General features: G+C 50.4%; 7 protein-coding genes across 7 annotated transcripts; 5 read left to right on the top strand and 2 right to left on the bottom strand.

The window, feature by feature from the left end:
- Positions 1-5,430: 5,430 nt before the first annotated feature.
- BO79DRAFT_138296 (uncharacterized protein) lies at positions 5,431-6,587 on the top strand (the record flags this gene model as incomplete). The annotated part of the gene is made up of 2 exons (XM_025678155.1): positions 5,431-5,558; positions 5,624-6,587. The coding sequence occupies 2 exons, from the start codon at positions 5,431-5,433 to the stop codon at positions 6,585-6,587; spliced, it is 1,092 nt and encodes a 363-aa protein (XP_025543606.1).
- A 776-nt stretch (positions 6,588-7,363) lies between these two features.
- Positions 7,364-8,662, top strand: BO79DRAFT_285005 (NADPH:quinone oxidoreductase family protein). Its single transcript, XM_025688308.1, has 2 exons — positions 7,364-7,520; positions 7,601-8,662. Exons 1-2 carry the CDS (start codon positions 7,488-7,490, stop codon positions 8,606-8,608), a joined length of 1,041 nt encoding a protein of 346 aa, XP_025543605.1. The 5' UTR covers positions 7,364-7,487; the 3' UTR covers positions 8,609-8,662.
- Positions 8,663-9,915: 1,253 nt separating this feature from the next.
- BO79DRAFT_235351 (NAD-dependent malic enzyme) lies at positions 9,916-12,523 on the top strand. Its single transcript, XM_025684470.1, has 8 exons — positions 9,916-10,147; positions 10,200-10,421; positions 10,495-10,698; positions 10,752-10,880; positions 10,931-11,064; positions 11,132-11,398; positions 11,463-11,830; positions 11,903-12,523. The coding sequence occupies exons 1-8, from the start codon at positions 9,980-9,982 to the stop codon at positions 12,247-12,249; spliced, it is 1,839 nt and encodes a 612-aa protein (XP_025543604.1). The 5' UTR covers positions 9,916-9,979; the 3' UTR covers positions 12,250-12,523.
- A 705-nt stretch (positions 12,524-13,228) lies between these two features.
- On the top strand, positions 13,229-14,084 carry BO79DRAFT_214194 (uncharacterized protein; the record flags this gene model as incomplete). The annotated part of the gene is made up of 2 exons (XM_025683228.1): positions 13,229-13,494; positions 13,553-14,084. 2 exons carry the CDS (start codon positions 13,229-13,231, stop codon positions 14,082-14,084), a joined length of 798 nt encoding a protein of 265 aa, XP_025543603.1.
- A 771-nt stretch (positions 14,085-14,855) lies between these two features.
- Positions 14,856-16,100, top strand: BO79DRAFT_207193 (putative extracellular serine-rich protein). The gene has a single exon (XM_025682130.1). The coding sequence runs from the start codon at positions 15,199-15,201 to the stop codon at positions 15,736-15,738; it is 540 nt and encodes a 179-aa protein (XP_025543602.1). The 5' UTR covers positions 14,856-15,198; the 3' UTR covers positions 15,739-16,100.
- Positions 16,101-16,551: 451 nt separating this feature from the next.
- On the bottom strand, positions 16,552-18,421 carry BO79DRAFT_285001 (putative mRNA processing protein (Mss51)). The gene is made up of 2 exons (XM_025688307.1): positions 17,513-18,421; positions 16,552-17,431 (listed from the first exon to the last, which is right to left on the bottom strand). Exons 1-2 carry the CDS (start codon positions 18,399-18,401, stop codon positions 16,746-16,748), a joined length of 1,575 nt encoding a protein of 524 aa, XP_025543601.1. The 5' UTR covers positions 18,402-18,421; the 3' UTR covers positions 16,552-16,745.
- A 4,709-nt stretch (positions 18,422-23,130) lies between these two features.
- Positions 23,131-24,498, bottom strand: BO79DRAFT_166601 (ATP synthase complex assembly protein ATP12). Its single transcript, XM_025679327.1, has 2 exons — positions 24,087-24,498; positions 23,131-24,021 (listed from the first exon to the last, which is right to left on the bottom strand). The coding sequence occupies exons 1-2, from the start codon at positions 24,382-24,384 to the stop codon at positions 23,225-23,227; spliced, it is 1,095 nt and encodes a 364-aa protein (XP_025543600.1). The 5' UTR covers positions 24,385-24,498; the 3' UTR covers positions 23,131-23,224.
- Between the last annotated feature and the right edge of the window lie 683 nt (positions 24,499-25,181).

Here is a 25,181-nt window from a genome sequence, read left to right as displayed (position 1 = left end):
CCTAGCCAGCCACGGTGACGGGAGCGTGAAAATCATCCGTTCCGAAGGCTCGCAGTCTGCTTTCCCGTCTGTACAAAGCGACTGGACGGGCCTATTGATGCTTGATATAGGACCCGAACGAGAATTTATAATAAAATCTATTTATAATTATTTTTTTTTTTTTTTTTTTTTTTTTTTTTTTTTTTTTTTTTTTTTTTTTTCCTGAAATCGGCCATCTCCTGTTCGCACGTCCTGAAGACCCGAAATTAAACACCTGCAGAGTGCAGAGGAATTTTACGGTAGACAAACCAGCAGCCGAAGGTCAGTGCTCGCTTGTGGAGTGCGCCCTTCGCACGAGGGTGGCAATGTGACCAGTCGCTTGCTGTAATTAATTAGGAACGCATTGTAGCGGGAGGGCTTCGTCCTGATCGCTTGTCAAGGTGCCACACCGTCCCAGGTGGTTGCAGCAGAGCTACGCATCAGGCAATCCCCGAGGTGATGTATCAGAAAACTGTAGGACGCAACCTTATCGGCATTTAATCAAAAGAAGAAGACCGCAGAACCCGCGCACGAGAGAAGAGCCTAGTGAACGGTTGAGCTGGTTAAACCCCTCATACTGGGATTGTATCTAGAATGCAGGTGAACCTGGTTGCGCAGAAGGAGGTTGCCTTCTTCGGAGGTGTGTTTTGCAGCTTTGGATTGGGCCGGTCCGAAAGGTGAAATCCGGGCGGGCAAGACAAGACGGCCACAATCCATCGAGGGGAGGGGCCTCGGGAAGATCAGTGGTAGATCCACTCAGTGCAAGATGGATTTGCCCCCCCCTCTCTGCCTCCCCAGATCAATTTGAGCGTGCGACCTGCTGATGGGGTTTAGACAAGTCGACCGCGAGAGGCGTCTGGATGGGCAATCTTAGTTTATTTTTCCATCCTGAGACTCGGAGGGGGCAGAGATAGATTAGTTGGTGAAATCAAAGTGATGATGACAGTAGTTTGTAGTGGTGGAGGAGGAGGGGAGGAGGAGGAGGAGGAGGATGCTGCTGGCGGGACGGATTGCGCACTCCACTTCCGTCAGGAACTAGGTGGCATTAGTCCGCACACTATTTCCCCCTACATCTCCTGGCACTGCTGGCACTGGCCGCAGTTCAGCACAATCGTCGATAGCGCGTGAACGGGCGAAAATTTGCACTGGCCAGTGCTGCCTAGGCGCGATTTCCCTTCCAGTGTTAGTGGAATTCCGCTGGAAATCGGCCTTTTATCCGAGGCCCTTTACTACCTCCTTGTTTTCGGTCTGGAAACGTGAGCCGAATCTCGAAGCTATGAATGACATCTTTGGAATAATATTAAGAAGAAAGAGAGTTCCTAACGGCTAGAGTCTGTTTGAGACTTTCACCTGCTCTTACCTGGTCAGGTTTTGATCTTCCGGTTTAAGCGCCGTCAAATGATTTTGATCTACACACAGGGTCTGATGTATGATACTAGGAAGAAAGCGGCATATTTACCGAAATGCATGGTTACTACATAGTAGTTCTCATCTTCAATGACTTACTCAGTCACAGCTCGTGTCGGAAGAGACGCATGTACAATTCCTTTTTGCTGCAGCAGTGGGCGAGGGCTCGACCCAGCTGTAAGATTATCATCGCCCCTTGGGTATGTACTTTGGTCCGTGTGTAGGTTCATACTTAGTATCTTCCAGCTGCAGAAAATCTCGACTATGCATTGTGACTGCCGAGATCGATGCGGCCATGTATGCACGCAGATAATTGCTTCTGGACCTTCAGCTCCTCCCGAACAGCTCGGAAGGAGAAAGAAGAAAGAAGAAAGATACTAGCACGTAACCCAGCAGAGAATTGTCGCATCGAATGGAAGATGCAGAAAAAGCATGATCATACTGAGAGTTTCTGCCGATGTTGCCTCCTGTTGGGGCGTACTTTTTCTGCGTGCTGGCTTGCTCTGCGGCTGAGGAGAAACATTCTGCTGCCGATTTACTTCCCGTGACCAGACTCGCCCCATCTGCGGCGATGGACCATAATTTGACAAAGAACGGGTGAGGGGGAAACGAGACGAGTGGCTACAGACAGCACCTGGTTCCAGCCAGTCAACGACTTGACCCGACCCAGAACTTAAAGGGAACCTGTCAAAATTGGATTCGGCCAACATGCCCGCGGCATCCCACGGAGATACAACACCCTCGGTAACGTCCGGAAGATGGCATTTGCTGCAGAACGTAAGTAGACGAAAGATAACGTACCAGCGAAATGATTGATGATAACGAAATGTTGAAGAGAAAGGGAAAAAGAAATACTGACTTCAAGAGAGAGATATAATCGATAGTAGACCTAGCTGGCGGGTACCCCAATTTGACGAGTATTATAAAGAGTTACAAGAATCAGTTGGTATTTACCAATCAACTCCCCCGGAAACCCTCACTGAGGGGGCAGTATTTACATCTAAAATACAAGATACAAATGATGTACCTCATGTGGGATGACTCGATAGTCTCTTGAGGCATAAACCACCACCACTAACTGCACTGGTTACAACAACCCTTGGGGTGGTTCGAATTGATCGAGGGAATTTCCGATCCAATGAGTCAAAAGGACCGATCATTGACAGTAAGTAGTAACCAGCATCAGCTGGATCCCCCAAGTTTCATCAGCGGCGCGATCGGAGAAGATACCAATCAGCTCGTGCTGAACCAAGGTACCAAATGTCGCATCACTGCGCATGGCATTGCATGGCATTGCAGCTCGCCCCTCGTAGCTCTTTTGACAATTCCCGATGCACCTGCACCTACAGGTGTAGTAGGGATTGTAGCAAGGTACTAGGTAAGCAACTAAGGATCCTGGCCTGTGCCGGATCTCATCTACATCTATTCCGCCCGCACTACTTTAGTTCTATCTGCGATATCCTCTCCGGTAGGTAAAGTGTAGTAGTAGATACTACTACTACCTCCTCTTAGGCTGTTATCCAGGCCAGTGTATATTTAGTTTAGTGGGCAGGGTGAATTTGATTTTCCTCTCCGGATCCGTTGCCTCCTTCACAGTCACCTGCTTTCCGAAACAGGCAGTTCGACAGATGCGCCAAGTTCTCGACCCAGTTTAGACTCCTGATCGGAAGGAGAGATCCTCCTTTAGGGCCACTAAGTCGCGCACTAAAGTACGGCGCACTAGGTACGGTAAGGCCAGGAGTGACTAAGGACGAAAGGACTAACTAACTACTACTAGAGAGATCGCCCGCGATGGCGAACGAGGTGCCTACTGTCCCCGCGGTCTGGATTTGTGTTTGTTGGGTGTTTGGGAACGTGGGCATCACCCATCCATGATCTCAGTATCCGTTAATTTCCCTCCTTCAGCGGTTTTCCCCATCCCCTCCCCCCTCCTTTCTTCTTGATCCCAGCAGGAGATTGGGTTTGTTTGATCGGACCATCAATGCCAAATTGGGAGTACCTCCATTGTGCAATTTTTAAGACTAGATCGATCTGAGTTCTAAATGACTTGAGGGGCAAATAGAGATACGCGCAACAGGCTAAAAGTAAAAATAAAAATAAATTAGAAAAGTACTAATTCTAGTAAATTAATTTAAAAATTGCAGAGCGAAGTGTGAAAAAGGAAAAAGCAAAGTGCCAGGGGGAGGCGATTGAAGGAGCCGTCAGTTTGACATGGAGCAAGGGAGAACGGAAGAACTTACTTAGTCGTAGTAAGTAGTAGTTTAGTGAAGGATGTATAAGTCAACTGGCACTATTGACGGGATGACAACCAAGCAGCCCAATGAGAACAATGCGTTGCGGAGCAAGACGGGGCAGAAAGGAGGGGCCAAAGGACCCAACTGCAGCAGGAAGACATAAAGAGAAAGAGAGCAAAAGGAAGTAAGCAGGTGACATGAACTGACTGACAAGATATCCCGCGATTAACTACTAGGTACTGATTTAGTCTACCTTGGAGAAAGATGATCCATCAGTTTCCATTATTATTATTTTTTTTATTATTAATATTATCATGATCTCATTTCTTATTTCATTCTTGCGCAGTGTAAATTTTAGAAGTATTGATACTGTAATATTGTTGACCACATCGATAAGAAGAAGGCAGCGATGGGGGCGCTCTCCAACGATGGTTTTGGGTACCTGATCCATGACTGCCTACCACGGGTTATCGGATAAGTGAGATAGAGAAAGAATAGGAAAAGAAGATAGAAGATAGGAGATCGAATGGTACAAACCAGGCCAGCGCGTGCCATAGCCAGTGCCGGTGGTTAAAGAGATAGGTGATCCTTACTTTTCTTCCTCTTTTCGACGCAAAGAAGAGCCAATTGTCTCGCCTCCGGGGTATTTCCCCTTCCATTCATTTGCCATCGTCGTCCTCCACGGTAATGGCTGGCGTGAATTGCACGCGCACTTTCGCCTTTGGTTGCTTCTCCAAATCATGACCCGGGGATCGACGGAAAAGCTTACTTCAGGGCTCCAACCCAAGACCATGGAAAAAGCGCTCCTGGATTAAACCTGAATGACAGGACCCGAGACAATGGGCGTACCACCAGCAGCAGAAGCAGCTAAAAAGTCCGGCCGAAAGGGGACCCCACTCAGTTCTTGCCCAATGGGGCCGCATGGCCGATGCCGTTCCCTGGCCATCGTCGATCTCCCATGCGTTCGTTCTCTCTGGCTGGCTTTCTTTCCTTTTTTCCTTTTTCTTTTTCAGGATTTTTCTTTTTCTATTTTTTATTTATTTTTTATTTTTTCTTTGCTGGGGAGGCGCACGAGCGTCCGTCGCTATCGCTCATGGAGTACCTTTTCCTGGACCCATCCATTCTTTCTTGCACCATCCAGTGTCCCATATCCACTCTTTTTCAGGGCTCCACTTCTGCCTCCCTCCTGCATTCACTCACTCACTCACTCACTCACTTACACTCTCTTCCCTCATTGTCCCCCCTCATCCACTCTCATTTCTCTCCTCCATAGAGTCTAAAGCCCCGTAGGCCGGAGCGATGGCGTCTTTCTCCAGCGTGGGTCCCTATCCACACCCACTTCATTCATTCCCTCCGTACTTCCTCTCCTCCTAGCAACCTTAGTGTGTACCTGGGGGGATTTCCCACTGGTCCTTTCTCTCTATTGGGTACTTTGCTCCGGACCCTCTTCCTCTTCCTACATGGAACACAAACCCCCCCGACTACGGAGTACATATATCCTGAGATCCTCCCCGATCATCCTACTATATCATCCCTGATCTTCCTCTTCCCTATCTCATCTGTGTATATCATCTACCTTCTCTCTTCTCATAAGGCCTCTCAAGTGTCTTCTCTCTCCGTCCCTCTTTTCATTTTTTTCTTTACACGGTTCAACCAGTCATTGAACCTTAAGAGTCCTGAGGCCTTACCTCTCTCTCTCATCTTCATACTTCAATATCCTTCTCTCCTTCCCAACTCCAAAACTTACATCTTCAACAAGAAGTAACTGAATATGAAGAACTCAATCCCATCTGACGTGTGGGAGAGGAAGAAGGCTCTGATTGCCAAGTTATACAAGGATGAAGAATGGCCTTTGAAGCAGGTCATCAAGCAAATCCGTTCTGATGATTTCAACCCAAGGTGAGAAGAGGTTCTTGGAAATATCTCAAATGGGTTTCCACCGGTGTGCTAACTCTGCCTCCAAGTGAAACTCAGCTGCGGAGTAGATTGAAGAAGTGGAGGGTCACCAAGCCCTCTCGCCAGACACGCAAGAAATCCGACGACAGCCAACAGGAGACTACCGGAGATGACAGTGGTCAAGAAGATGCATCCCCAAAGGCCCAGTCCTCCACAGTCTCCCCTAAAGCACGCCCCCCTCTTCGCTCAGTCGCATCAGACATCTCTGTCACCGAACCGGAATGGTACATGGCCAATAGTGCATACACGCACCATGAGGACCTCCCTACTACAGTTTGCCTTGATGGACAAAACATCTCCAATGTGTGGGCTCCCATGATGAGCCCTTCCCAGAAGCAGCGGGATCCTTCCCACGCCTCTTCCGTGATGGTCCTTCCTAGCTCCAACTCATATGACTCACCGCACACGTCGCCATTGATGGACAGCATGTTGGCCAACCAAACATCAAGCATGGCGTCGCCTTTCCATGATCCTTCCTTTGCTGTCACCACGGACTGCATGCAAACACCCGCGACAACAGCTGGACCAATTCAGTGGTCAATTCCTCAGTGGTACTCGATGCCTCTTGAGGCTGGCAGTCCATTCTACACTGCGGCACCATTGAGCCCTCCTATCGATCCCGCCATGCACCTGATGACACCACACGCCCAGACACCGCCGCCTTCTAGTATCGGGCGGCAACATATGGCTGACCTACACGAGGGGCCTCAGTCATGGAAGCGTGCAATGTCTGCTCCATATGTTCAGGATACCGCTGGCGGGCATCCGAGATTGGATCAGAAGGGCTCGCAAACACGGCCGCTTGACCGGAAGGCTTCTATCCAACCGAAGTCGGCTGGTCAACCCGCCATGGGGATCGTGTCTCCGTCCGCTTTCTATCCCCATGGTCAACATCCTGCTATGTGTGCGCCCCTCTACCCGTATCCTGGACCTGAGCCACTTGTGCACAGGCCTCAGAGCATCGACTTTTAAGCATTACCAGGAGCACGTCGCTTTATTTGTGTGAAACTAATATTTTCTCATACTGGACCCTTGGTTTGCATACATTGGTCTAGTCACCTTGACACATTTTTTGAGGTTGATCTATTCTTCTCACTTGTACTTTTTGCATCTCGTCTTTGCTGTTCACTTGAACCCTCACCTTCTCTTTGCTTGGACGCTGGAAAGGAGCGGGGACATTTGAAAATTACATTTTGTACACCAAGGAAACCGGCACTTGGATCATGGGGATACCTGGCGTATTGTGGTTGTGCCGAATCATGGGGTGGAGTGTGCTGATTTTGATGATATCCACGTTTGGGATCAAGGAGTTTGGAATTTTCTGTATTATTTTCCTTTGTCAGTCTATGTGTGCATGGGGTTAATGATGCTTGTACGGGCTATATCATATATATTGATGGCCAGATCGACTGGACGATCGGCCAATGAAGGACTGGTTCCCTCATACATGCCAACTATTTTATTATACAAGGGCGCACACACCGGCCTCCCACATTAGTTATATAAAGTCAACTTAACAATATAATCCATTCATCTATCAACCGACGATTTCTCGGCTCATGCTGTAGAGTAAGGCAAAAGTAACTTGCCTAGGTACCGAGTTGGGGAGTTTCCTCTGTCAGTTATCCGACGACGGACCTCGGCTCAACCCCCGGTGTGGGGAAAGCTTCCCCCCCTTTGGGTCCCATCAGACCAAATGGATGTGTCCTGACCCCAAATCGAGACCGCAACTCCAACACAATCAATAGCCCCATCCCAAGACAGTCCACTCTCACCCACCCACTCACTCACCGTCTTTCTTTGCACTATTCCTACATTGCAGTTGTCCAGCTTCACCGTAAGAAACAGCACGGCCACCATTCAGTCGTCAGCATGCGAGCCATTCAAGTAAAAGAATATGTCAAGGTCGGTAACAACGAAGTGACCTATACTAGATTTGCCACCGCTCTACCACGGACAGATTGACTTACTCCCACAACACACAGGGGCCTCAGGATCTCCAAGTCGCAACCCTTCCCACGCCTTCCCCATCCACAACGGAGTACCTGATTGAGATCCACTCCGCAGGTACAAATTTCTTCGACCTGCTTCAAATCCAGGGCAAATACCAACACCAGCCTCCTCTACCCTGGATTGGAGGCGCAGAGTTCGCAGGTACCATCCTAGCCGTGCCCACCAAAGCGCAGTCCCCGCGATTCAAAGTCGGGGACCGAGTCTTTGGCGCTACACAAGGCGCCTACGCTACCCATATCCTTGCCCCAGAGCACACTCTTCTCCCTGTGCCGGCAGGCTGGAGCTTCGAAGATGCAGCAGGCCTCTTTGTCACGGCTCCCACCTCATACGGTGGTCTTGTGCACCGCGCAAACGTCCAGCCGGGCGACTGGGTCCTCGTGCATGCGGCGGCCGGTGGCGTCGGGTTAGCCGCGGTGCAGATTGCCAAAGCTAAGGGGGCGACGGTGATTGCGACGGCCGGGACGGAGCGGAAGCGACAGATTGCGCGCCAATTCGGGGCGGATCATGTCATTGATTATCGGGAGAAGAGCTGGCCGGAGGAGGTGAAGCGGTTGTGTGCGCAACATCGCTCGGGGAATGGGAAGGCCGGGGTGGACATCGTATATGATCCGGTCGGGATGATCGAGGCGAGCCTGAAGTGTGTGGCGTGGAATGCACGCCTTTTGGTTATTGGCTTTGCAGCGGGAAAGATCGAGAAGGTCGCGCTGAATCGCGTGTTGTTGAAGAACGTCAGTTTGGTTGGATTGCATTGGGGCCAGTATGCACGGTTTGAGAAGGAGACGGTACAGACGGTTTGGAAGGGGATCTTCGATCTTGTGGCGCAGGGCAAGTTCAAGGGTACGGCCTTCAAGGACGAGAGCTTTGTAGGATTGGAGAGTGTGCCTCGCGCGCTGCAGGCGCTGGGTGGCCGGGAGACATGGGGGAAGGTGGTGGTGAAGATTATCGACGATGATGCTGTTGCTGGAAAGAGTAAACTATAGATTAGATACTGAAGCCTCTGGACTAGGCCCTGGGTAATACGGATTACATTAAGGATTGGAAGTGCATCTCATTCAACAGTAACCAATTCGCATTTAAGGATAACAAGCAGAGTGCATCTATCTAGATCAAAAGATACTATTACGCCAAGTATGTAGGTGCGCAAGGAGTCATGCTCTCGTAGCAAGGTTTAAACGCGAGCAACATGAACTATGAAGGCCCTAAGAAATTTCTCTAGCAACCTGAAAAAAGAAATCAAAACCGGAACCCCGAAGGGTCCCGACAACCCAGCTCCAGTCGGCCACAGTCACAAGACGTGACATGCGATGACTGTTCTCCAAAATGGAGAGTCCTTGACGGAAGCTCAAGCACCCTGTTTGTCCAGCCCGAAGGCTATGAACAGAGCTAACAACCTGGGACAGCTGGATTGCAAAGTTGCGATAGGGTGCCAATCCTCTTTCGATATGTGTGTTGGCGGTATTCCGTACATGCAGCACGACGGATCTTCATTAGATGAAGCAGAAAAGATGACCTAGCACATTAAGAGTCTCAATTACTGCTGTCCAGCGTATTTGGCACTGCAAGCTGCCGTTGTTGTGGCTCTGACGGTGGGTGAATCGATTATCGGCTGAGCAGATGAAAAACAGAAGAAGCCGGCGCGCACGTGCTTGCTTTTTGTAGGCTCGCTTACTTAGCAATGAGTCATCATTGCTTTGCTCGCTTATCGACATGTGACTTGATATGGCCGATAAGCATGATAACGAGCCCATCCATTAACAGACAAGCATCGCAACATATGCACCTTTCGCATCAATTCTTGGCTTAGCTTGTCCATGGGTCCCTGATGTGGCTTGCCCGAAATGGATCCTGATTGGATATCGAAAAGACACGATACCATTATATCGTGGATGGGACAAGGCCTTGTGAACAAGGATGGTGGTGCCATCGTCCGAGATGCCCGTGGAACAATCGACTGCAATCGTTTCCATCGACAATGAACCGGCTTTTCACTCCAGAAGAATGGAAGTGTAAGCATACAGACAGAGGGTTTACCACTGGGAGCCCATATTGCATCAATGCCCCTGAGTATAAGGCAGATGGGTCCTTTGACGTTGCCAGCACCAGCTCACGGAATCGCCGCTACGTCATAGCCGTATCAGCGTCATCTTAATCCAATTGCTCCACCAGAATTTCCTCTCAGGCCCTGACTACGCTGCATCTTCACTCGGCTTACCGGTTTTCCGGCTATCCGATAAACAGGCTTGGATTGGGGAGACTTTCAGGGTATAAGAATCCGCTCTATCGCCAGGGATCACCCGGCGCCCCCTTAAGAAACAGCCAAACGCAGCTAGTCTTGACCCCTCTCTCATTCAATGGCTCGTTTTCTCCTGAGACTTAAACCCAACCCACCATTTCCCACTTTTTCGCTGCAGCGCCATACATCTCTCACGTCGGTTGCGAGAATGTCTACATCGTCGAAATCTTCCAAGTTCAGTCATCTTCCTCGGGCCTCGTCTGGACCTTTGGTGTGCCCGTTTGAGGTACGGTCTCCTGAGAGAGTTATGGGTAATTTTATTGTTGACGCAGATGTAGGGGAGAGATGCGCTGCAGTCATGCCAGTTCAACAAAGGCTCGGCGTTCACGGAGGAGGAGCGCAGAATATTCAAGCTTCATGGTCTGCTTCCTCCCAATATCCAGACCCTCGAGGAGCAGGTTCAGCGGGCGTACGAGCAATATAGCAGTCGAGATAATGATCTGGCCAAGAACACGTTCATGGCTAGTATGAAGGCGCAGAATGAGGTTCTCTACTACAAGGTAACATACATATTGACCTCCCGCGTGTGTTTAGAAAATTCGAAGACGACCAGCGAACTAACGTATATTAAAGTTGATTGATACCCATCTCAAGGAGATGCTTAGCATAATTTACACTCCCACTGAAGGCGATGCAATCCAGAACTATTCTCGACTGTTCCGGAAGCCAGAGGGCTGTTTCCTGAACATCAGGGACCAAGACAGGATTGACGAATGCCTTTCCAACTTCAGTCGCGGCGAGGAAGTCGACTATATAGTCGTCAGCGATGGCGAGGAGGTAAGTTGGACATCAGCATGCACTCCATGTACGACATGTCTAACCAGTCACAGATCTTAGGAATTGGTGACCAAGGCGTTGGCGCCATCTTGATCTCGGTTGCCAAATTGGCCCTTACCACGTTGTGTGCTGGGATACATCCAAGTCGGCAATTGCCGGTGGTCCTAGACTGTGGTACAGATGTATGGCAGCAACAAGTATCAATCAGGCAGGTGCTAATCATCGAATACAGAATGAATCACTTCTCAAGGACGAGCTATATCTGGGCCTGCGACAGTCGCGTGTTAGAGGCGAGGAATATGACCAGTTCGTGGAAAAGTTTGTGGAAACGGCTCGAAAGAGGTTCCCCCGTGCATATATACACTTGTGAGTAGTCAACGTTGCATAGGAACTCTCGCAGCCATCCATCTTGAGCTTTACTGACGTCATTTAGCGAGGACTTTGGCCTTCATAACGCCAAGAGGATCTTGGATAAATTCAAATCGCGTATTCCGTGCTTCAATGACGATATTCAGGGAACTGGGTGTGTCACTTTGGCTGCCCTGTTATCCGGATTCCACGTGGGTGGTATCAAGTTAGAGGATGCTCGTGTAGTCGTCTTCGGATCTGGATCAGCGGGCACTGGCATCGCGGAGCAGCTCGCTGATACCATCGCGACTGAAACACACAAATCCAAAGAAGAAGCCTCGAAGCAGATATGGTATGGAAATGCATCGGGTTGTGGAGTTCCTTCGACCCTACATTTACTGAGTTTCTGAATTTAGGTGTCTCGACAAACCGGGTCTTCTGGTCAAATCTCTTGGAGATCAACTGACGCCAGCCCAAGTACCCTTTGCGCGAGACGACAAAGAGTGGCCTGATGCAGATTCGCGCGATCTGCTTTCGGTAGTGAAGAAGGTGAAGCCGCATGCCTTGATTGGTACATCCACTAAGCCAAACTCTTTCACCGAGGACGTGATTCGCGAGATGGCGAAGCACGTCGAAAAGCCAATTATATTCCCCCTCAGTAACCCGACTCGGTTGCACGAGGCACAGCCTGAGGACATCAATCGTTGGACTGATGGCCGAGCTTTGATAGCCACCGGCAGTCCTTTCCCACCCGTCGATCGCAACGGAGGAAAGTATGAGATAGGTATGTGCTTTTCCCACTACGTAGCGAAGATAGGATCATCCCAGCTGATGCCTGGTTCCCTTGATCTTGCAGCGGAATGTAACAACTCGACATGCTTTCCCGGAATCGGATTGGGCGCAGTTCTGTCGCGAACACGAACGTTGTCCAACAAGATGCTTGTGGGTGCAGTCAAGGCATTGGCAGCGCGGTCGCCGGCACTGCAGGATCCCGACGGACCACTTCTACCTGACGTCAAGGATGTACGCGAGCTTAGCGTCGACATCGCCAAAGCAGTTATTAAGACGGCGGTCGAAGAAGGGCATGCTCAAGAGGAGGGAATTCCCGCGAATGAAGATGAATTAGAAGAGTGGATTCGGGCACAGATGTGGGAACCCGTGTACAGGCCCCTTGTGAAGCCACAACAACAACAACAACAATGAGGAAAGGTAATTTCCCAGAAGGGGGCTGTGCACTCCAAGCCGAGCCAGGCTCGGTTGTTCGGCACCAAGCGGAGTTGATGATGAGGCTCTGTCGGAGGTCATCAGATAACTCATTAGTGGATGCATACCAAATCTTGTTGGAAGACATAAGTATCACAGGATGACCTCTTAGATTCCAGATGATGATTGAATGAATTCAGCCATACGCCACTAGGTGGCGAGGACTAGGCCAAGAAACTAAGCTGCTCGTGTTCAATAAGGCTGTACTACGAAGGCAGATGATAGGAAAGTAAATGCAAGAACTGCTGAGTAAGGAAGGCTATTAAGTAACTAGTTTTCCATCGTAGGATCCGAGGAGACAAGTAACTATTTAGTCCATGAATTGGACTGTTGAATGGGTTTGGGTTAGCATTGCCACTTTGAGGCGCAGAGATAGTGGACCCAGGGATCTTTCTTTTGTATTACCTTCCACTCAGCCACATGTTACCATGCATCTGAAGATATGCAGGGTCCATTTGATGCCATCCCTCTATTCTCAATACAGCAGAATTCCGAACTCCTACCCTTGTGTTGTGGAGATCAACCCAACGGGGCTGCATGCATAGTGGAAGCTTAATCTCTGGTGGGGAGTTGGTGCTCGGCAAGTCTCCTTTCATCAGCAAAAACTCTCAGTCTCAATGCTGCTGCGCCTTTATCCTTCTCAAACTCTTACTCAGAAAGAATCTCTTTATCATATATTAATCCTCTCTCTTCCTCTTTGTCCTGCTCTGACGCCTAGATTATTTATTCACCTTCTGCAGCACCAAGCAGACAGACAAACACTGTTACGATAGTCACTGGACCTCGGTTATCGATCTTCTGCAGTGCACCGACTTGCAGCTTGTGTTACTTTTGACGAGCACCCTTGCATGGTTGTGTTGGCGTGCAACAAAGATTCTTTTAACATCACTTAACCCCGCACTATCCAATTTCATCTGTTATGAAGATAATATCAGTTGCCACTGCGCTGGCCCTCTTTCTCATCACCCTTGTCACCGCACTCAGCATTCCGCCTGCAACCCGAGATCCTACTCTCTCCGCAGATTCTTCATCATTGTTGGATCTAGTTAAGCGGCGTGGGGGCGGTGGCGGGGGAGGGCGCAGTGGAGGAGGAAGTGGTGGTCGAAGTGGTAGTGGAGGGAGCAGCAGCAGCAGCAGTGGACGCACAGGGAACAGCGGAAGTAGTGGAAGTAGCTCAAGAACCAGGTGAGTAAATGTCAGTTGATTGGAAAGAGAAGACATTGAGGCTAACAAGCTCCACCAGCTCTTCAAGCAATGTCGGGGGCACATCCCGCAGTGGTTCTGGAACCCGTCCGGCGTATGGAGGTGGCTACTACTACGCAGGTGGTGCCACTGCCCCTTATACAGCAGGGGCACGATCACGTTTGGGGTTGACGCCTTTTCTCTTGCCAGCGGCCATTGTACCTCTCTACTTCCCGGGCCTTTGGTTATATGGGGCATACGTCTACCCTTACAGCTATCACTACCACTATATGAACGATACCTCGCACAAAAACGAGTCATTACCCGTGAACTGCATTTGCCAACAGTACTTGGAATGTGGATGCGATGAAAATAGTAACAGCACTTACTATGAGTCCTTATTCAATGGAACTCAACCTAGGAATACGAGCGTGGCCAAGGTGGTTGATGTGAACGGCACGGAATCAATCTATATCAACGGCACCCTGGCCAACGGGACGACTGCCGCCGATTCGGCTGCAACTCACTTTGGTGTTCATGGATCTGGATATTGGATGATGGTGGCCGTGGTGGTGGGCATTGTATGGACGTAGTTGGTCCTGCTCTTACTAGAGACGAGTAAGGTGCCCCCAACCGACCACATCATTCAAACCTTTATTATGTTATTCCTTCATTGGACTGCGCTCTATTCATCACTATAATAGTTTTAGACGATCCCACAGCAGAAGATACCCACGTGCTTGGCGTTGAAGTTAGAAGAACGGCTATTAATATCATTTTGTCTCATTCCATTCCATTCCATTTTGATTTTCTTGGTGTTCGGCTTTGCAGAGCCCAGGTCGGACTCCACTTGCAACAGATTAATTAAATTGTGTGTGCCTTGAACCCCCACCCTCGATCCTGCACTCATCATCCCCAATCATAGCTTCATCCATGTCAGTCTCGATCTATTGCCACGAAAGCACCTGATGATCTTGCTTTTCCCACGGGTCAAGGGATGAGCTTAAAGGTTAATTACGCAGAACCGTTGCAGCCTCTCCACCGGGATCGTCATCTCAGCCATGCATATGCGTCGCCATCCTGATTGAGCTGGCCACGTTTCAAGGGCCTCCCGCAACAAGGGTCTAGAAGCCCGTCTTCAAGGCCCAGATATGCAATCTTTTCACGCCTCATTCGGGTTTCATCCGCCACCCAATGATCTGGACGTGTCTCCCTGCTGACCGGATCCACTGGCGATGACCCTCCCCCTCCAAAGTACGTAGCAAAAGTGGGCACGGCAGACTGCCCCATCAGACATCTGTCAGATCTGACTCCTCCTTTCTTCCCCTTGGCAGCTCCATTGTCTCTCAATTCAGCCCGTCTGTCTTTCCCTTTCCCCCCTATTCTTCTTCTTCTTCGCACCTTCTTCCTGAGCATTTCTAACTGGAGTTCACCAGCTGCGCTGTCGCTCCTTCTTCATACATACGCAAACCACCAGAGCTGCCATTCCTTCCAGCTCCATTCGCTCTTTAGACTTCTTCAAAATCATCAGCTACTAGCTATCGTCTCTATCAAGGTTCCATAGAGCGCCAGTGCTTTTCAACGCTATATAAACATCAACATCAATACTTCAGCCTGGTTTCTCTAGTGCATACTACACGTCCGCGTGGCATATCGATCCCAGTCAGCGTTCTGATTCGCAAACCATATACATACGCAGCCAATAAGATGTATCTCTCCAAGGTCCTTCTCGTTACCTGTGCGGCCTTCGCCCCGTTCGCCTCTGCTGCGGTGCAGGCTGTACCTACAGAAACACCTGTGCCCGTCTCAAGCACGCATGTCGCATCCACGCCGCTGGCACCAACTCCGACCTCCATCTCGTCCAGCCCCCTTCATACAGCCAGCAGCAGTGCTGTCATCATCAGCAGCAGTAGCAGCGCCAGATTCCATCCCAGCTCTTCCGCTTCGCCAAGCCATATGGCAAGTTCTAGCCGTCGTGTCTCTAGCTCCGCCATTTCTAGCTCCGCCATTGCCAGCTCCTCAGCTTCTTTCACCAGGTCATACATCACCAAGGCATCAGCTCGCCCGACCACCACGACATCGACCGACGCGGACTCAAAATCGAAGTCAAACTCTGGTTCGGACTCCGAATCCGCTACTGCGGCTGCAGCATCTGCTACTCACTCGGGCGCCGCCGCTCCGGTCGTCCAGCTTTCTGGAGGTATGGCTGCTGGGGTCCTCGCTGCTGCAGGATTTATCATGCTCTAAGATACTCTGAGTGGACTGCTATCTTATGGTCATGCCTCCCGGGTAATGCCAGAGTGGCGTGGATAGCTGTCTGCACGAAGTTTGAGAAGCGGAGGGTGATGTGGCAATGAGAAAGGAACTCTTAACGACAACCCGCTGAGAAGAAGCATCCAATATATGTACTATCGACAACTATGATTTTGAGCTCTCCTTTCGGACAGTAGTTCCCTCTCGTGTGTTCTCTTTTCATCGTGTTTTTGATCCATCAAGCCTTGCATATGTCCATTTGACGGGTCGGCAGCATTTGCTCATCTGTCTGATTTGTGACATTAGTACCTTGCACATTCTTTATTTCCAAATTCATGCAAATGCTTATAATTGACTATTTTTTCCTCCCCTCTTATCTTTTCCTTCTTCCCTTTACTGGAATGCACATAAGTATCCCGGTAATGTTGCTTCTTCCCGCTCTCTGTGAGGCTTCAATCTGCAATGACGTAGCGAAGTAGGAACTCAACAATCCGTCGGCAACGTTGGGTCTTGCCTCAGTCCAGCGATGTTTGCTTAATCCATCCTTGAGGCTGGGCTTATCTAATCTCTTCCCAGATTGGACCACCCTCTGTCTTACGCTGTAAAACCTTTTCTTGGTATTATCCCTGCTGCTCCGTTACTCGTCCGAAGCAGGATCAGAAGCGCCCATATAGCAAACGTGAAGAGTAAAAGTGAAGAGGGAGACACTGCTGGGCACTGTCGTAGACCTCCCTACCTTTGACTCGACCAAGGTCAACATGCTTGACATGATAGCTGAGAATGTACACAGCGGAATAAAGACTGACAGGTTACAATCGCATCATTGCGACCAATATCTGATTCATATGAACGAAGACAAGACACGAAATGCAGCTGGGATAATATACAGGTGAGAAAATATGGGAGATGCGGGGTAGAGGACAGAGAGGGACAGAGGAAAAGAGGGGACAGTAATAAACATCGCGTTACATCAAGAACAGGCAAACCCTCCAGACTTAACACTATTGATCCTTGAAAGTCGCCTCGTACCTCTTTCCTCTGAAAGCCCAAAGACCCCAGTTACCGCAGGACACGTCATGGGGATCCAGATCGTTGAGATCCCAGCGCAAACTGCGGAAAACGTTCTCACCGGGTTCGAGCAGAATGTCGAATTCACCGGCACACTTCTCGTTGACCCAGTTGATGTCACGTTCCATATCCCACTGCGTGTAGCCCGTGCTGATGATGGGGACCTTGGTCTCGAGGAGCTGCGGGAGCGTTTCCTCCCATTCGTGGGAGCTGGCCGGGTGTCCCAGACCCGGGTGGAAGAGCATGAAGCAGTCCAGATAAGGATCGAAGGGCTGGAAGTACTGCGCTTTGTACATTGTGTGGAAGTAGTCAACGTACGTGGTAATCTTGAACTGTCCTCCAAGTCTGTCCTCCACGATACCACCGAAGGGATTCTCGGAGGTGCGCTCGGGTAGTGGGAATTCATCATCCCGGTTGGCCATACTCTCCGGTCCGATGAAGATCAAATGGATCAGGGAGCGCGGGAAAATGTAGCTAAGTTGGAGCCAAACTTCGCGCGGCAACGAGGACTCGGCGCGAGCTCCCAAAATGAATATGCGCACGGGAGGAGCCTTGAGTCGTAGTCCTTGGATGTCGACGCCCTCGCCGGTCTTGGGAGGGTGAAGGGTGTACCGGAGCGCTGAATAAAGCCAATAGGTTAGCTGGCGAACCTACAAGACGAGAGAGAGAGAGAGAGAGAGAGAGAGAGACTGTAACTTACCGCTGACACTCTTGAGACCCTCCACGGTAAGCCTGCCTTCTTTCCGGACATTGTAAGGGCTCAGCTCATGCAAAACACTTCCAATTGTGAGAGGGTAGGTGAGCATTCTCGTTACTTGTCGCATGCTTCGATCATCGTTGATGGCCTCGAATTCTCGTGTGTACAGGAAAGTGTCCCAATTCGTCATGTTAATGACGAAGTTATCGTCCTGCAGTCCGGGGTACGAGAACTCCGGGAAAAACCGTCCGGAGTGTAAGTCATGATCGTCTTCATTGATCTGTCGGATTGTCTCACAAATCTCCAGATGGGCCTCGAAATCATCCATCCAATGGCCCTCGGAGCAGTAAATCGGAACACCGCAGTCGGGACATTCGAAATGAGAGTGCGCGGGAGGCAGACTCTCCGAGGTCACCTGGCTCTTGCGCGATTCGGGATCGTGGGGGGACAGGGGCAAACGAGTCTGCTGATGGCTCGGATGGGGGCAGAAGGCGTTCTGCTTGATAAAAGCCGCACGCTGTCGGATTGCAGCTGCTGGAGACTGGGAGAAGGAGTGAAACAGGTTGTTCGGCTTCAGAAGTGCCCGGGCCTCTGGCGAGGCGGCAGATGTGGCAGATGTGGCCTTCTGCACAATCGACTTGACATTTTGCGATGCAATTGAGGAGGCCGACAAATTGGACGATAGAGTATTCTGTCGGACTGGGGCTTGTATAGGCCTGGACTTAAAGGAAGCACTGCTCCGAGAGCTCAAGCTCCGCACGCATGAAGCGGGAAAGCCGTATCCCCCTCGCCTTGGACTGGCGACTTGATGCCAGCGAGCCACAGAGTTCTGGGCAACAGCCCTTCGCCGGAGCACCTGCAGACAGCGCCCACAAGTATATTCGCCGGTCATTGTGGGTGCAACGCGACGCTTGAACAGGACTCTTGCAGTAAAAAGTGGCTTGATTCTCCCACGCGGCGGCGGTCCTTTTCGCCCGCGTGCACGTGATTTCACCCGGCCGGTCCCCAGAATTAGTACCTTAAGTTACGAGGGAGGGAGTAAAACTAAAAGATGAATAATAGCAAAGGCACGGATCCATTGGGTTCTAATTACATAGGTAGAGACAGTCCGCTTGCGAACCCCAAGTCAAACAGTACCAAGTTAGAAGATGTCCTCGCAGGCGCTCCAGTCGCCGCTCTCGCGACTCGTCCAGTATTGTCCGTTGTGTGCCCAATACTCTTCACCAGTGACCGGGCACTTGGCCCTACTGAACCATTTGGGCTTATACTCCTCGCCTTTCGTCTCTCTTTCTCTCCGCTTGGCGCGCTGCTTCTCCTCCACTCGATGTTTCTCCGTGGCGGCTAAATCATACTCACCCTCCTCCATCGCACGCTGATCGGGTCGAAGTCGTGTGTCGGTAGGTGGGAGACACTCCTTGAGCCCTTCGGGCAAAGCGTTCAGAGTGATGACGAATGGTGTGAGGTTGAATGGAATCCCGCTCGGCCGATCATGGCTTTGCCAGACCAGGAACGTCTTGGCCGATTCAGGATCCTGGCCGGAAACTGTCGCCTCGAACCCTGGGGTATGGCGCGCGTAGATCTTATCATTCCATCGGCCACCGATACTCCACTTGGGCGACCCATCCCGATCCACGACCTTGCCCGTCACCTGATATGCGGATGAAGCCTTCCAGCCCCTTGGTTTGAAATCCAAATAGCAAACTTCGCCTGTGGTCCAATTCTTGATTTCCATCAGGCCGTAGTTGTCCACTGTGGGGCTACCGGTGATAATGCCAATGACGGAAGATGTGACCTTCTTCCAGGTATACAGTTCCTCTCCTCCAGATGCTGGTCGTAGCTTTAAAAACCATGTCCCTAAAAGGTTAATGTCGAACGACTTTCCGTAAAACTTGGACTTCAGAGCAGACTCGCCCTATGAGAAAAGATGTCAGCGTCAATCATATGTCCAGAGGGACGCACGCATCTGAAACTTACATAGTAGTCCCACTTTGGCGACTCGGCCCAAGCAGCACCAATCGGGGGATGATGGCTGACTTGTTCGACAAAGAACCGATACCCTTTGTCCGGCCGGACATATTCGAATGTCTCCCCAAGAAGAGGATTGAAAGGTTTAGCAACACGGCCAATCGTAGAAGCATATTCACTTGCAGCATATGCAGCGACATATACCAGACGCTCCATAGAATCGGGTCGATCCGCTGCAACATCAAGTAGATCTGCGTATTCCAAGTCCTCGGCCACGCGTTGAAGCAGGGATGTAGGCTCATTGAAGGATACCGGGAGAGTCATCTTCGTCATATCCTTCCCAATCATTGACTTCAAAATCCCCTAGAAGCAAACACATGTCAGCAGCTACATACGACTTCAATGGCCAAGAGGGATGATAACATACCCAGAGCGAAATCTTCGGTCTATTGTCGTAATCCATCTTCAGTCTCTGCCGGATGGGTTCTTCATATCCCTTGAACGAAGGCACAATTTCAGATCTCTTCGCGGTTCGGAGCTCATTGGTCTCCTCCAGAGGCTTCTGTTCGCCTTCCTCCGAGCCAGCAAGTTTCTCCACCTCAATTTCTCCGGAATCAATGGCATCGAAGAACTCGTCTTCATCCTCAGACTCCGAGTCATAGAGAGTGCTGATATTGGACATAGCCGACTTCCTACTACGAAGAGTACCTCTAAGTTCTCGATCTTCGAATTCTGGCGAGACTTCTGCTGGCTCCGGCTCTTGAGTTTCGTGTTCGACATCGGCAACTTCTCCACTGGCAACCTGCGCGCGCGACGGAGCTTTACTGACTGCACGGCTCGTGGCTGTTGACTCCAACGCTTCCTTCAACGCCCGCTTGGTACGCTTACGTTTCTCCTCGGACTCGCCCATTCGTGACTGGAGCTCCTCATGTTCCTGAGCGATCCTTGCCATGCTTTCCTCCCACATCTTGCGCAAGTATGCCTCCCTATTCAAGCGATACTGCCAATACGCATCACGGTCCCGGGATATCTTCAAAAGGCTCTGCACTAAGCCTTGTAAACTACTCACAGCTGCTTCATAAGCAACTAAAGCCTGATCAACTGCTGGATCGGAGAGTGATGTGGCAGGATTCTTTGACTTTTCCGCTTGCAGCGAAGACGCGACATTGGCAAGGATGTCAAGCTGGAGTTTCGTTGACTGGGCAGTGATGTTCAAAGCATCTTTGTCCGTGGGCTGCATATCATGACTGGACGCATAGTCACCTTCCTCTTCGTCATCGCCGTCAATATCTGGCGCCGAGGTCACATGGCTCAGCACCCGATTGACTTCATTTGGTGCAGCGGCGTGCTCCATTGACCCGTACAAGGAGCTTTCTTCGTCTTCGGGCGCGCTCCCTGCGGTTGTGTGGGACGCGTACGTGCTGAGCCGTGTGCCACTGCTACTTGGTATATTGATGGAAGGGGGTGCAAGGCTCTTCACGTTGGATCTAGGAATAGCTGAACTTGGAGAGTCGGATATGGTCTCGGACAATCGGCCTTCCACTTGCTCAATCTTGGCCTGGCGAAGTACTTCAGCATGTTTCGATTGACGCTTCTCTTCCTCCTTCGCCTCATCCTTGGCCCATTGTATGGCATTGTTTAGAGTCCAGAACCAACGCTTTGCCTCGACAACGTGATTCGCCTTGAGATGATATTTGACGGATGACTTTCCATGGATCTCGAAGCGGGTCTTGTCCTGCGCATCCATATTGAGCCTAGCAATTTTCATATTGATCGCTCCTCGGCAGGCGGAGCCCGCATCATCTGCAAGAAGTAACCAGTCAGCTATGGCCAAGAAACAACTATACAGACCGGCAAGCATAATACCTTGGTGTTTATAATAGCTCAGCACACCATCTTCTAGAACGAACCATCGCAATTTATAGCCACTTGTATAATTAGTCCATTTCTTTAGGTAACCCCTCATTTCACGGGCTTCCTTGCCAGCAAAAGGCGCCTCGCTACCGCCTGAGCGGCCAGGCACACCTTGAGCTGCGCTGGTGCCGAGAATCGCTTTTTCCTGTATGCCACGTTGTGCGATGACTGCTGCTGGAGATTTCTTGACGATCGCACGGGTCTTGTCATCTTTAGTAACATCCTGAGGCAATTTCCCTTTCTTGTCACGACGGAAGGGATCCGCTCCATGCATCAATAGGATCTGAATCAGTTGTGTGTCCTTTTTCCTGGCACCCTCATGCAACAATGTGCCCCCAGACTGGGCAGTGGCAGGATCCGTTACCAAATCTAAACTGTTGACATCGATGCTGCCCTCTACACGGGGCTCTTCGAGCGCCTTCTCCAGTTTTTCGTATTCTCCTTGAGAGACGAGCGCTTGGATCTCTTGGGTCTTGACGTCAATGAACAGTGAGCGAGCTAGCTGAAGTTGCTGGAAGATTTCTGGAGTGCGCGCAATATCAAGAGCTGTTTGGCCGTTGTAATTTATGATCGAATCGTTAATAGAGGGTTGGTTTAGCAGTTCGCGAATCACTGGACCTCGTCCAAGCTGAGCGGCCAAATGAAGAGGTGTATTGCCCTCCCGATCACGCGCGTTTATGTCAAGGTCCTGGCTGGAGGACAGCACGAATTCGACAACTTGCGGCTCAGCGCATTGAATCGCAAGGTGTAAAATAGTTGTCCCAGAAAGGGCATTTGCTCCCTGCGGCTCCTTGGTCTCTCTGATGGCTTTCGAAATCGCATTCGTGTCGCCGCTCCGTAAGATCTCGAATAGACGAAAAGTCCGGACTGACTGGTCTAAAGACATGCTACTGGTCTCGGCATGTGATATGGAGGGTAGCTTCTCAATGTTATCCCCGCTTCTGTGATGGCCCGCGGGCTCTTGTGACGGTTCAGCAGACATGGGACGTAGGTTTGGCTCTTGAGGGCGTGTACTTCGGCGGCTGGAGCTTCGGGTAGCTGGAACTCCAGATATGGATGGAGTACTATTGGCAAGGGAAGACGTGGCGGATTCGGAGGAGCCACTATCGCGAACGACCGGCTCTTCACGGTTATCCTTCGACCTATCGCGGTGTAAAAGCGCCAGCGCCAGGGAACTTCGAGACCGTTTGTGTCTGCGAAACAGTATGTTATGTTAGCGAGCGAAGCGCCCAAATCGCGGGGCAACCCCAGGTTTCAGGCTGGGCAAGAGAGCTCCTTATGTTCTGGTCGGAGGTTTAATTCAAGAACAACCTAGCGATTGCTTATGATTCATCCCAGGACCCACGCACAAGTGAGATAGCTGAAGGGATGATGGGTATGGCTTGCGGTGATTCAACCACGAGGTCCCGGGGAACCGAAGCGGCAGAGAGAGTTTACTCACCCTTCGCCCCTTTCCGTCATGTCTTGCTGGCCTCCAACACTTGTCTAAACCCGGAACTAGCAGAGGTAGACCGGATAATGATCTGCAGGGTACCAGGCAAGCTAAAATAGAAGTAAGTGAAGGCTTCTGGACTGGTTGGCGTACAACTTTCGTGACTAGTCGCAAGAAATGATGGAGGAGATGGTGATGACGATGTTCTTCCCGCGCGTGGGCCAAGACGGATGGGTTTCACTACCTCCGGAGTAACTACGCGCGATGGTCTCAGCAGGTGAAAAGGGGCTCTCTCTATAGTTACACTGTTCTCTAATAAAACAGAGACAGAAATCTCTGTTGACATATATTGTACAGAATGTGTGGTCCCGCTGGCTTGGTTCCAATGAAATGCATTAGAACAGTCACCTCGTCTCTCCACTAACCAATACAATGACGCTGCCGAGCTGGCGCTTCAAATCTTCCTTGTCGACATCATGGGTATCTTCAACCTCTCCCCACATATCAGTCTGCCACCTGACTTCTAGGCTGGATGCCTCCGCTGCTTCCTCAATGCCGAACCTCTCGCGGCCCGGTCGTTGCACCTCTCGGAACGTCTCACTCCATTCAGCGACCAGACGGACTGCAATCAACAAGCTCTTTGCGGCCAGTATTCCTCTCTCCAGTCCAGCCAGATCGTAGGCCTGCAGACCAGAAATCCACTGCAGAATAATGTCCTTTGTAGCCTGAGGCTGAGAGGCTGGTAATATGCTATCGGTGTCGAGGATAGGCTGGATGTCCACACCGGGCCATACTTTGGTGCTCAAGAAGGCAATTGTATCTTGAGCGACCCGAATTTGGGCCTCTCGGAGGCTTTCCGGTTTCTTCCCATCGGCATCCACTTCATCAGCAGCGTAAGCGTTCTGCTCCGGCACCCAACACAACAGGGTGTCCGTTTCCAAATACCGCATCGCTGTTTTCAATATTTGATCTCTCGTGGTAGTTTCGCCTCGAGCATCTTCTGCGGCAATATCCGCTGCACGGGCGGTCAGAGAAGTTAGAGGGATGAGGTGGTTCTTTAGCGCTTGCTGGGCAGTGGTCATGACATCCCACTCCAGCGCGATCGCATGTGCAAGATATGGCTTCGTTGACGGTATGGATAAAACGTCTTTGGAAGGTGTCCGAATAGGGCGTGTGTCTAGCAGGACCTGATAGTCCCCATCTGAGAACAAAACATGTCAACGCAAGTGTCCCATGTAGACTGATCGCAGGAGAAGAAATGCGTACCTGGCTTCTGCTTGACATCAACATTCTTCCAGAATCGCTTCTTGAGCACAGATGGTTTTCCTGGTAGCGGACTTTTCTCGGTTTTCTGGTACAAGGCCGCATCTTGCTGTAGTAGCTCTGGATTGGCAGATGTAGGTGAAGGGGCCTTAGGTGGGGGGCCATGAGTAGTAATGGGATGAGCAATGGCGGACTTCAATGCTGAGGCACTGATAGAACGTGCAACAACATATTGACGTTGCGCACCTCTGAAGACCGCCTGCCGCGAAATAGCCGTAACGGCCCGATGAAACGCGGGCATCGCCTCTCAGTCAAATGATCGAGCGAATACAAAGGAGTTGGTTCGAACAATGATATGATATATTTGGCGTGGCTCCTCCTGGAGTTCTAAAGACTCTTCAACCAAATTTCTGCGTCTTTTCTCCTGTGAAGCGGACCGATTGGTAAACCGGAGGTTTGAGCTTATTCGTAAGCCGTATTGCGGAGAACTACTAGTCTCCGATTGGAACGCCACATGCGCCACAGCTCCGCCACATACCATCTTCGCTGGTCGCTGCATTGAAGCAATGATAGATGATGAAGACAACAGCGGTCCACCTGCTTCTTTGGAGGGCTGTATACCGATCGTCCTCGCGACAAGCAATCAAAAAATACACCTTCAAGAGCGAATAAAAGGTAATCATGATACGGAGCGAGTGAAAAGAGACATATATGTATGTGCATCAGTTGCACTATTTACGACGATGCCTGGCGACGCCTATCTATAAACGAGACACCTAGACTTTTCATACATCGCATCGCACCCATTTCATAAGCACAGCACATTTCAAATTGATTATTTTGATTGCATATTGAGCATTAAATATTATGCATAAAGTGTACGAAGGAGATTAAACCCAAATCGACAATGAAGATGAGAACACTCCAGCAAATTTTCCCACATGTAGAGTCTAGGGGTAGGAAAGCAGAGAAGGATGGAAAAAAAGAAAACTGAACATACAGGCGGCAGTGAGGGAAACAGCACATTTAGTAACCATGCCAATTTGGATAAGAAAAGATCCGCCCACGCTTTTATAATTTACAGAACTCAGAAGGCTT

The sequence above is a fragment of the Aspergillus costaricaensis genome (assembly GCF_003184835.1).
Source record: "Aspergillus costaricaensis CBS 115574 unplaced genomic scaffold BO79scaffold_4, whole genome shotgun sequence".
NCBI classification, from domain to species: Eukaryota; Fungi; Ascomycota; class Eurotiomycetes; order Eurotiales; family Aspergillaceae; genus Aspergillus; species Aspergillus costaricensis.
Note: the sequence above shows the minus strand (reverse complement) of the source record. Positions and strands in the feature narration are given on the sequence as shown.